The 12297-nt window shown below is 45.9% G+C and overlaps 1 protein-coding gene across 1 annotated transcript in view; it reads left to right on the top strand.

Moving 5' to 3' along the window:
- Positions 1–12297, top strand: part of LOC126215310 (histone-lysine N-methyltransferase 2D-like) — a 459193-nt gene that overhangs the window by 376178 nt on the left and 70718 nt on the right. The window contains exons 62-66 of the mRNA XM_049941991.1: positions 542–736; positions 4272–4395; positions 4822–4929; positions 5101–5255; positions 6417–6687. Of these exons, the coding sequence (XP_049797948.1) occupies positions 542–736; positions 4272–4395; positions 4822–4929; positions 5101–5255; positions 6417–6687 (853 nt within the window). The remainder of the gene's footprint in view (positions 1–541; positions 737–4271; positions 4396–4821; positions 4930–5100; positions 5256–6416; positions 6688–12297) is intronic.

Genomic DNA, 12297 nt, shown 5'->3' with positions numbered 1-12297 from the left:
GTTTTGCTGCCTAGCATTTTTCCCAGGAACTGCATCTGTAGAAATGAAAATATGTTTGGGCGGAATGTGCAGTCGGAAGGATAAAAGAGGACTACTACTTCGTCGTCCGGCCTGAGCTTACACTCGACGAGACTTTAAACTACTGCCGCCTGTCCTCCTCCTGTAAATCTGCTTAGGAGAGCCTCGAGCTTTCAGAATGGAGCTGGGGAGCCTTAGGAGATGCAAAATGTGGAAGCACATTGTCTGGGACTCGTGACTCGATGATATTTCGGCATATTTTTTCCTTACAGTTTCCTAGTTTATTCTGAGATACTACGAGCAGTGACTGCTGTATTTGATCACCTATAAATATGTATTCCCAAACTTGTATTTCCATTTCTTCTGTGACAAATGTCTCAAGATGTAGCATTTTATCACCGTTTGTTGACTGTTGTGAGTTTTGATAAATACATATTTAAGTACATTATAATTATGAAATTTTTAATGTATGTGCAGATTGTTGTACCGAGTGACGTACATATAGCTATTTGGCTTTTCTTAGGCGGAAGAAGACTACGACACGTTCGTGGAGAACGTGATGACACAGTTGCGGCAGTTGCCACCTCTGTCGATTCTCGAGCCGACTCTGGCCAGGAACCACTCGGCATGCCCCGTGTTCGGTGCAGGCGACGCTACGAAGGTGGGACCCCTGACCGGAGAACTGCGCGGCAGATACGGGAGCGCATCGTTACCCAACGTGAGTCTAAAAATCTGCAACCCAGTGTTGCTCAAGGATAGACATATTCGGACTTGCTTGAAGAACACAGTGAATTAAATTTGAGGCTGCGAGGAGAAAAAAAAATGTATAGTGTTCCAGAATATATATGTCTGCTTGCGTCTGTATATGTGTGGATGGATATGTGTGTGTGTGCGCGAGTGTATACCCGTCCTTTTTTCCCCCTAAGGTAAGTCTTTCCGCTCCCGGGATTGGAATGACTCCTTACCCTCTCCCTTAAAACCCAAATCCTTTCACCTTTCCCTCTCCTTCCCTCTTTCCTGACAAGGCAACCGTTGGTTGCGAAAGCTAGAATTTTGTGTGTATGTTTGTGTTTGTTTGTGTGTCTATCGACGTGCCGGCACTTTCGTTTGGTAAGTCACATCATCTTTGTTTTTAGCTATATTTTTTCCCACGTGGAATGTTTCCTTCTATTATATTCATATCACAGAATATATATTTATGTTTTTAAAACTGTCATTTTCAGATCGAGAGCATATAGGTGATAATTTTTGCCTAAATGAGCAATTTCAGAAATGTTTCAATTACTCTAAATGACTAAAATATTGTATCGATGACTCTACATATAGTCTTAATATTTGATGTTTTGCACAAAATATGTAGATGACTGGGAACAGAGCACTTAATTTATCATTTCATGCCAACATAGCTAAAACACGCCTTCGGCAGGATTTACACGATCGAACTATTTTTTCCGCTCGTAGTATCAAAACTATTGCCTGTTAAAATTGCCACACTGTGAAGGTAGCATCCCACAGATGACAAATTGGTACAAAGTGCACTCTGTACTCGGACATGCAAATAAATAGCATTTCAGCACAACCACACAAAATAGGTAATCCAAATCCATTTTGTGTCTAAGGAAATGTTACACTGCGTGATTCTCATTCAAAAATTGCATTCTAATGTTGGCTAATTGTGAGGAGACCTTGTTACATCTCGTATAAGAAGGAGAATTGTCTACTGGGACCTGTCGGAATTTGACAGCGACAGAAAAAGTGCCAGCGAGAACCTCAGTATTTAGCGACTTGTTTCATTACTGACGTTTTTGGAGGGGGGACAGCAAACAATGTGACATGTTGATAATAATGTACCTAGTAAATTACAATTCATATTCCAGAACCCAGAATACAATTGCATATTCTTACCAAAACCTGATAACAGAGTAGCTCTATTTATTTACACTACCTGTCAAAATAAGTGAAGCACTCCGAAGACATGGTTAGATATCAGTGTAACTCTGTACATGTGCAGACAATATTGGTGGCTTATCTAAATTATTAGAGTACACTTCTCTCTGGCAAGTAGAATGGTCACCAGAGTCCATTAGCGTAGTTTGTGTCGTTACCGGGCCCGGTGGGGTGTATAAGGGCACGAATGATGTCAGATATCGAGTGATCGCAGTGGAGGACACGGAAGTGTCGTGCACTCGCGTGAGATGGCATACTGACATCTGACGGTGATTAAAAGGGGCCGTAACATGGTTCTCCAATTGGCCGGTCAGTCGAATTGTGAGGCTTTTGTGTGTGGCGGTGGTGGCCAGATGTCACAATAAATGGGAATGTGAGAGCAGGTGTACTTGTCATCAAGGTTCTGGTCTCCCACGTCTAATTTTGTCTACTGAGCACATTGTCACCCCTTCACGTCTACACCTGCGGTCATGAGTAACGAACTTCGCTCGACTGCTGGGTTGTCCTGCTTCATCGGTGAGAGACTTGCTGACAGGCAGATTTAGGAGGGAATTATCATCTCGTGCTCAAACTATCATTAACACCACAACTTGAATGGCTGCATTTGGAGTGGTATTGTGACTGGGAAGTGTGGACTGTTGACGAATAGTGCTGCATTGCGCTCGCCAATGAATTGTTCTGCACAATCCCAAATGCCCACCGTCCGAGACTTCTGGTGTTTTGAAGAGTTCTGCAATGTTACTGCCGGTGTCATGTGTTACTGCCGTTGTCACAGTGTGGGGATCTATAGGGTAAGACGTCGGGTAGCGTCTGAGGGAACTCCGGTGCACAGCAGATATGGACGTACTGCATCCTCGCATATTATCTCTCGAGTGACAGTTTTGTGGTTCTGTTTTCCAATGAGACAGTGCACATCCACATATGGCACGCGTGTCTGTGAACCGTCCGCATGGCATTAAGATTCTCCCCTGGACGGCGAGATACCCGGGCCTGTCCCTGATGACGGGTGCGGGACCGACTCGGACGTCGACTCCGTTCCTGTACAAGTAGCCGGGATATGGACGACCAGTTAAACCAGTTGTGGGCCGGTTCATATCGGGAGAGGGTATGACAACTATATGATGGCCGTCCATACTGAATCGGTGTGTGCGTCTGGACCCGAGGGGGTGCGACATCGTACTGATAAGTCAGCTCGTACTACAAAGTTCATTATAAATTTGACTTGCATTTGTCATCACATACCCTGTGGAGCCCGTGAAGTTTCATTGTGATTCCTCCTCCCCTTCTTGGTATTTCACTTTTTTGTCAGGCAGTGTCCTTATTTATTTATGAACTGTGTGAAGTGTTTTATTGTGCAAATACGGGATTTATTAAAGAAAAACAGAATTTTTGTGGCATTAATGATACAACACACACACGACAATACTCTATAAAAATTTTAAATAATGGGTGGGGTCACCAAAATTTGTCCTAAATTAATTGACTGGTGGGTGAGACTTTTGACTGGGACAAATCTTTGGCCATGGCTTGTTTTTTTTTTTACACTGGTGAGTGACCTTCCAGTTATAGCAGAGCCTTTCATTTACAGAATAAAAAGTCCATAGTGGTTTTAAGAGAGTTGAAACACAGTTTTCTGCAAATATTCTCTCACACTTTATTGAGTTAGTTCACAATCACATCTATACAGTCGAGTCTGGATTCTGCTGTGGGAAACAGTGGTGAGTGTGTATGATTACGGTATTGTGTTACTTAAATATTGGAGGTTTTCTACTTTACACTGCTGTGTTCTTTTTGCTTATTCATTGCAGTATGGCAATTCATATGCTCGCGCTCTTTCTCTATCACAAACAATTTTCTTTTTATACATACACGTTTTGAATCACAAATTACGTAACTGAGGAAGCTTCAACATGTAACTTATCATTTTTCCTAATGCTTGCAAAATATTGCTGTGTGATGTTCTGTTGGCAGGCTCTTCTAGAATATGTATTTGTGGAGGAATAAATAACCACACAGTGGGCCCCCCTGTAGGTGACCTTATTTCAGAACATTTTATTAAAATATTGAAGCCTATGATAAATAAATGTTCAGCTGTTTGTCTCAACAACACAGTGTCATTTGCTTTGCAGATTAGTTAAGGCATACCTACTAACTGTGTAAATTTTGAAATGTTTCTTAGAATTTTATGTACATTTTCTTTCAGAAGGAGTGCTGCTGAGACTGAGTTAGTGATTTCACTATAGTTTGTTAAAACTGAATCCAATTCATTGTTTTATTAACATGCTAGAAGTTTTATGTTTATGTAGGTTTCGGACCATTACAACACGAGGCCATTTGGTCCTCTGCCGCCACTGCCTCCTCTCCCACCTCCGTCGACACAGCGAGGGTTTTATGACCAGGAGTTTGCTTCTGTTCGTTTTGATAATGACAGTGAGTATAATTTCTGCCTGTAGTTTATTCCATTTAGTTTTTCATATATATTGTAACATTGTCAGTAGGAAATTACAGTTAATAAATTTTTATTCTTAAAAGATAAGTGTTCGAATGCTGATTCTGAAACACTGTTCGCTGGGTAACCATTTCATTTTCTTGGGCACTTGCAAATTTGATCAGTAGAGGTCAAAGCAGTTGTCATAGTGTGCTTCAAATAGATCAGGAACACCTGGTGTCATTGCAGGCAGAATGAGCTTGATGGGGAAGATAAAATGTTTCATATTCCTGTCATTTTTTTCGTGCTTTTTTCTTTCCTTCTCAGTTCCACATATCATAATATTTTATCTTTCATTAACCAAATCACGTGATGCGGTGAGGTTCTTTTAAGCTTGTACTAAAAATTATTTATTTGCCACTATTCAGGTGACGATAAAAAAGATCACCGGGAGAGAGATAACGACACGCCGGACACCATTATAAGTTCGTCTTCTCCCGAGTGTGTTTTCAGAGATCTGCCACTTCGTTTTCCAGGTGAGATGTGAAGCTTAATTTAATTACGTATCTTATTTATGTGCCAGTCATCAAAGTGTGCTCTATGTGCCAAATTATTATTTTCTGTTTTCTATCACTATTAGAGTTTTATTTTTATTAGTTTCTTACCGAGCTGTCGTCTTAACGGTACAAAATTTTCTCTCTGTAAAGGTTTACAATTAATTAAAGATGAAGACGAAGATGAAAGTGAGGAAGACAGCAAGGCGTGGGCAGCACGCCGCACCTCTCCCGTCATTCCACTCGTCACTCCGATACCCATCCGGCTGCGCCCACCACCACACTACGCCAAGGACGCTGCCGATGTGGTAAGGCAGTGAATGCTGTGGGTTATCCTACAATACCTTCTTTTGAGGTGTTGACATGTAGCTTAATCACTTTCCGTGTGCTTCTCATAAATTATTTTTCACACCAACTCGAAAAGTAAAGTCGTATGATGTTTTAGTGGATGGTTTTTATTAAATACATACGCACAATATCTCAGTTGCGGTTTTCACTAGCTTGTTTTCTGTCTCTATTTCTGAATATGCCACTGTTGTAGCATATTTAAAATATGTCTTACACGGTCGACACGGCATTTAAGTGATCCAGTTTGCAAATAAAATAGTGGCAATGGCGTAATAAAAACTTAATCCAGAAGCCCTGCAAATGACATTTGTAGATCCAGCCAGTGCCGTACAGACTGTTAACGAAGGTCCGAGTGTACGGATTAGGTTCTCAGATATGTGAGTGACTCGAAGAGATTTTAAGTAATAGAACCCAGTATGTTGTCCTCGGTAGCAGGTGTTCACCAGAGGCGAGGTATTGTCAGGAGTGGCCCAGGGAAGTGTGATAGGACCACTCTCGTTCTCTGTGTACACAAATGATTTAACAGGTAGGGTGAGCAGCAAACTGCTGCCGGTTGCCGGTGACGCCGTAGTGTACAGGAGAGTCGAGGGGCTGTAGACGGCGAGCGGACGAGAAGAGAGATTGAAAGTAAGGGATGTGGTTTCTTAACTATCGGGGTATTGTGTTCGTCACGAGAGTAGTTAGCTATAATCCGTCTGGAAAAAATGAGAATTGTATGTCGCTTCAAATGGGACATTTTTGAAAAGGTCAGACTTGGCTCCGAGTGATTTCCACGTCTTCCAACACGAGAAATGTTTGGGCCCCTAACACTTCAGCTCCCACAAAAAACTTCGAGGTGCAGTCGTGTGCCAGTTGCAATATCGGGTGGCAAAATTTAAGGCTGAGGGAATTTGCCTGTATGTTAAGAGATCGACAAGTAATTAAATGTGACTACTGATTATGTGAAAATGAATGGACACACACACACTCGCTTCCAGTATTTATTTACTTTCTGGACAACTTTTGCACTTGCCTGCAGTATTTCATATTTTGTGTGTTTTGACAGAGGTTACTTCCGGACAACCGTAGTAGTCCCGTACTCCTCTGTAGATAGAACTCGTACATTTTCCCGGCTCCCACAGGACAAGGAGAACGCCGGAGGGCCTCAACTGCTGGTGCGCCAGCGGTTCGGCCCATCCCCGCCGGCTCCGTTGCGCGACTCCGGCAATGTGACGGTGACACTGACGCTCACGGCCGCTGCCGCCGAGGACATTGCGGGCGTCCTGCACCGGCTGGCCGGCATCCTGCGAGTGCCGGCGCCTGCGGCGTTTGACGTGATCGAGAGGACGAGCACACCGCCCTCCCAGAAGTTGGGGCTGTACAGGACTCGCGGGAAGGACGGCAAGGAAGGAGGTGAGTGACGTCGGTACGGGAGGGTCGGGAATTAAATGCCGAAGGGAAGTCTAATAGTCCGATTAAAATTACTCGATACTTCGTGTCTGTCAGTTGCCCCTACAGTGTTGCCACATCAGCTGCCAGCTACCACTCAGTTATAGGTGACACACAAACACGGTGGCCCACTTCACAAATGCTGTTAATGTGTAACACGGTCGAGTGTCGAAAGTGGCCTCTGCGAGGTATGACGGAAATCGGAGGTGCTCTGTCGACAGCTGATTTAAAGTGATAGATGACTGAACTGTGGCTGACAGTGCGTTTTGTAGCCCTAAATTTGAATTCGTGTTCTGAACTAACCACAAACTTGTGATGTGCAATGTACCTGAGAAAATGGCGATCAGAATTCTGTGGCAGAACTAAATTCTCGATCGCTTTGTTCACAGCGGTTGTAGCTAATCTCTGTGAGCAAACTTTAAACGGAAAAACTGTTAATTTCTTGCTATCGTCGGTTGTGTGTAGGTGTCCTCACACGGGCTACATGAGCAGCTGCTTTACCGACCGATGAGCAGTCCTTGCCGGAACTCGGTTGTTGCCGGCCGGAGTGGCCGAGCGGTTCTAGGTGCTTCGGTCCGGAACCGCGCGACTGCTACGGTCGCAGGTTCGAATCCTGCCTCGGGTGTGGATGTGTGTGATGTCCTTAGGTTTAAGTAGTTCTAAGTTCTAGGGGACTGATGACCTCAGAAGTTAATTCCCATAGTGCTCAGAGCCATTTGAACTGTCTGAACTTGGTTGTTGCAGATTATAGGTGACACAGGCAGATTTAAGATGAACAAAGAATGTTAAGAAGAAAAATTAGAGGAAATAAAGAAACCAACAGTGATGAAGATGACGTGGTAAACAAACAGAAATAAAAAGAATTACATTTAAACTAATTAATTGAATAAAAATAATAACCGTACTCTTTTGATTAGATTTAGAAAAAATATTTCGCTATATTTGAAGAGATTCGAACCTGTGACCTTCTACGCGTCAGGTTCGTATGCTAACTATTGCACTAGACTCCATTACTCGATTACGAAGTTATATTTGTGACTGCGGTTGTTGTGGCGTAACAAGCTAGTCACGCCACACTGAGGAGGAAGCCGAAAGGCACGCGTACACACACGCCGACTGGCGTCAAGTCTGGAACAGGATACGTATTGAATACTATAAAGAAAATACGTATCTTTGGAATATACTTAACTTTTAATCAATCCTTGTGATAAATCTCTCTTGACTATACAATGAGACTCGTAAGATACATGCACTGATACAATTGGCGCCTTGCTAAGTCGTAGCCATTAACTTAGCTGAAGGCTATTCTAACTGTCTCTCGGCAAATGAGAGCAAAGGCTTCGTCAGTATAGTCGCTAGCAACGTCGTCGTACAACTGGGCGCGAGTTCTCGTACGTCTCTCGAGACCTGCCGTGTGGTGGCGCTCGGTCTGCGATCACACAGTGGCGACACGCGGGTCCGACATGTACTAATGGACTGCGGCCGATTTAAGCTACCACCTAGCAAGTGTGGTGTCTGGCGGTGACACCACATTCCTCCCCCGCAAATCGGCGAACGGTCGTGTCATAAGGCTTCCGCCCGCCGTGGGGAGGACCCCTTGTTGACGTATGCGATGAGGTGGGGAGCCTAACAACAGGCGAGGCTGTGCCACCCGCACCCGGCCATTCGGTCCGAGGGGAGCTAGGAAACACCTGAAAACCTAGTCCAGGGTGCACGTCAACATGCGGTGTATGCGCCTGTAGAGATACAGGAGGGGCCGAAGGGTCGACCTCCATCGAGTCGGAGCACCCGACGGGCGAAGACGACATCTGGTCCGGAGCGGGCAAGAGTTCCATGGTGGAGGACAGCCGGTCACGGGAAGCGAGCGGCAGCGCGTGACCCAGGGAGGTGCCAGGCGGTTGCAGCAACGCGTCCACTGCGGGCGGCGCCGGCGGGAGAACAGGCGGCGGCGCGTCGCCATGAGGCAAAATGAAAGGTATCGTCGGTAACACCTGGGGATGAGGCAAGCCAGTAGATGGGTCCCCAGGGCGCTGACCGGACGGCACCGTCGCTGAAAGCAGACGGGGAGCAGCAGAACCCAGGCGACGACAGAGGCGCAGCTGATTGAGATGCCGACGCACCTCACCAGAGGCCCCCAAAACCAAATACATCGCGCGGCCGAGGCAGCGAAGAATGCGCCCTGCGAGCCAACGCCGTGAACCGCGATAGTTGCGATAGAAAACAACGTCGCCAGGAGCAAAAGCAGTAGTCTGCCACTGCACTGGAACCTGATGCGGCGGATGCAGCAAAGACATCAAGGTTCGATGAGGACGACCATGGAGCAACTCAGCCGGCGAGCGACCATCGCGGGGCTGAGAGCGATACGAAGACAAAAAGAGCAACAATGCGTCCTCCCTAGAATGAGACTCTTTCAACTTCAACATCTGTGACTTGAAAGTCCGGACCAACCGTTCAGCGGCACCGTTTGACTGAGGCGAAAATGGCGCGGGTGTCAGATGTTGAATACCATTGGCCTTGCAGAATGACTGAAATTCTGCGGACATGAATTGTGGGCCATTGTCGGAAACAATAGTCTGGGGAAGACCTTCAATGCAAAAAATAGCGGACAACGCTTGGATGGTGGCAGATGACGTCGTGGAAGACATCCGGACAACAAAAGGAAAATTACTGAAGGAATCCACCACAACCAACCATCGAGCATTCCAGAATGGACCAGCAAAATCGATGTGCAAGCGTTGCCAAGGGGAAGTGGCTGTCGGCCATGCAAAGTATTTCCGCGGCGGGGCGGATTGTTGTTCGGCACACGCCACGCAAGAAGAGCACATATTCGCAATCGCAGCATCGATTCCGAACCAAGTACAGTGCTGACGAGCAAGTTGTTTCGTACGCACTATACCCCAATGTCCTTGGTGAAGAAGCCGTAAGACAGAGGACTGTAACGAACGTGGGACCACGACTCTGGACTGATCATTATCCGAACGCAACAACAAAACACCACGTCATACAAAAAGTCTCTCCTTGTGAGCAAAAAATCGGCGAACCAACGGATCCTCGATCCGTGACTTTGACAAGGGCCATTGCGTAGCAACAAAACGCAAAACAGTAGCAAGGACAGGGTCAGCAGCTGTGGCTGTAGCGACACGACGAAAATCAATCGGAAATGATTCAACCACGTCATCGGTTTCCGAATCAATGAACATGCAAGCAAGTTCGGAAGAATCGAATGCTTTATCCTCAGCCACAGGCAAACGGGACAACGCATCAGCGTTTCTGTGCTCAGCAGTGGACCAATACAAGATATCGTAGCGGTACTGCGAGAGGAAAAGAGACCAGAGAATGAATTTCTGCGCTGTACGTGGAGGTACAGGCTTGTTCGGATGAAAAAGCGATGTCAAAGGTTTGTGGTCTGTGATGATGGTAAAGTGACGACCATACAAGAAATCATGGAACTTAGTAACACCAAACACGAGAGCTAAAGCTTCTTTCTCTATCTGGGAATAATTGCGTTGCGCAGACGAGAGCAATTTTGAAGCAAAGGCAATAGGGCGATCATGCGATCCATCTTTGTGCGCAAGCACAGCACCGATCCCGAATTCCGATGCATCGACCATCAACAAAAGTGGTTTCTGGGGATCGAATGGCGTAAGGCAAGTATTTGAAAGCAACGCCGATTTCAACCGGCGAAAGGCGCGTTCGCATTCGGTCGTCCAGACGAACGGAACACCTTTACGGCATAAGCGATGAAGCGGAGCTGAAATGGAAGAAGCGCGCGGCACAAACCTGGCATAGTAGTTAATTTTTCCCAACACACTCTGGAGCTGTTTCAAGTTCTGAGACGAAGGCAACTCCTGTATGGCACGGAGGTGCTCTGGACTCGGATGTATGCCTTGGGCATTTATGACATGGCCCAGATATGGTAAGTCACGAGCAAAAAACACACATTTGTCCTTCCTCAAGCGAAGACCATTTTGTCGCAAGACCTGAAATAACGTTCGTAGGTTGGCTAAATGTTCGGCTTCTGTCTTTCCGGAGATCACAATATCATCCAGATAGTTCGCAGCAGTAGGGACCGACGCACAAACAGTTTGTAAATATTGCTGAAACAATGCAGGGGCGGATGCACACCCAAATGGCAGTCTTTTGAATCGGTACAATCCAAGATGCGTGTTAACCACCAAGACGCGCTGGGATTCTTCGTCCACTGGTATTTGCAAGTACGCATCTGCTAGGTCCAATTTCGAAAAGTATCTACCCGGGCACAGTTTATCAAAAAGATCTTCCGGGTGGGGCAAAGGAAAAGTTGCAGTCACAAGTTGTGGATTCACAGTTGCCTTGAAGTCCACGCAAAGTCTCAATTTTCCGGAAGGTTTTGGCAAAATTACTAAGGGTGAGGCCCAGAGAGAAGCCTGCACATGTTCAATGACACCTTGTGATTCTAAATCGTTTAATGTTCTTGCGACCTCATCACGCAATGCGTGGGGAACATTGCGCGCTCTGAAAAATTTTGGTTGCGCATTCACTTTGAGTTCCAAATGTGCTTCATAGTTCTTAGCGCAACCAATGCCCGGTGCAAAAATGTCTGCAAATTCCTCACAAAGATTAGAAACACTGGCGGAAGGCACAGTCTGATTCACTGATAGGACCTGATTTACTATAGACAAGTTAAACAACTGAAATAAATCTAAACCAAACAAGTTCACTGCAGTAGAAGAACGGTGGTGGTGGTGGTGGTGGTTAGTGTTTAACGTCCCGTCGACAACGAGGTCATTAGAGACGGAGCGCAAGCTCGGGTTAGGGAAGGATTGGAAAGGAAATCGGCCGTGCCCTTTCAAAGGAACCATCCCGGCATTTGCCTGAAACGATTTAGGGAAATCACGGAAAACCTAAATCAGGATGGCCGGAGACGGGATTGAACCGTCGTCCTCCCGAATGCGAGTCCAGTGTGCTAACCACTGCGCCACCTCGCTCGGTAGTAGAAGAACGAAGAACGTAAAATGACACAAGTTTTGTTTGTCCCTTGTATGTGGCAAGAAGGCTGCACTGTCCTAACACAGGTATCTGCTGTCCTAAATAACTATTGAGCTGAACATTTGCGGCACGCAACGGAGGCTTGCCCAGCTGTTTGTACGTGTCGTGATTGAGCAATGAAACTGCAGCTCCGGTATCGAGCTGGAATGGTATCACTTTGCCTCCAAAGTCTAAGTCTACAAAAAGTTTATTGTCCTGCTGACGACAAGAGTGACTTTCACGTGCAATTTGAACTGATACAGGTACAGAAGCACTTGCGACTTTACGGGAGTTCCGGCGACATCGACGCACACTTTGTGCGGGACGAACACAGTCACTGTGAGATAAAGTGGCACTGGACGGGGTAGAATTAACGACATGAATGTCCATGGGCGAAGGTCCACGAGCCTGATTGTCCCTGGTTCGATTTCGGTGCGAAGCAAAGGGCCTGGAATCGTTGTGATTGTCTGATCTAAGCTTTTTCTGGCAAACACTTTGAACATGTCCTTTCTTATGACAGTAAAAGCAAATAGCTTGGCGTGACGGGCAATTGTCACGCGAATGTCT

Source organism: Schistocerca nitens, chromosome 12, assembly GCF_023898315.1.
Source record: "Schistocerca nitens isolate TAMUIC-IGC-003100 chromosome 12, iqSchNite1.1, whole genome shotgun sequence".
Classification (NCBI taxonomy): domain Eukaryota; kingdom Metazoa; phylum Arthropoda; class Insecta; order Orthoptera; family Acrididae; genus Schistocerca; species Schistocerca nitens.
Note: the sequence above shows the minus strand (reverse complement) of the source record. Positions and strands in the feature narration are given on the sequence as shown.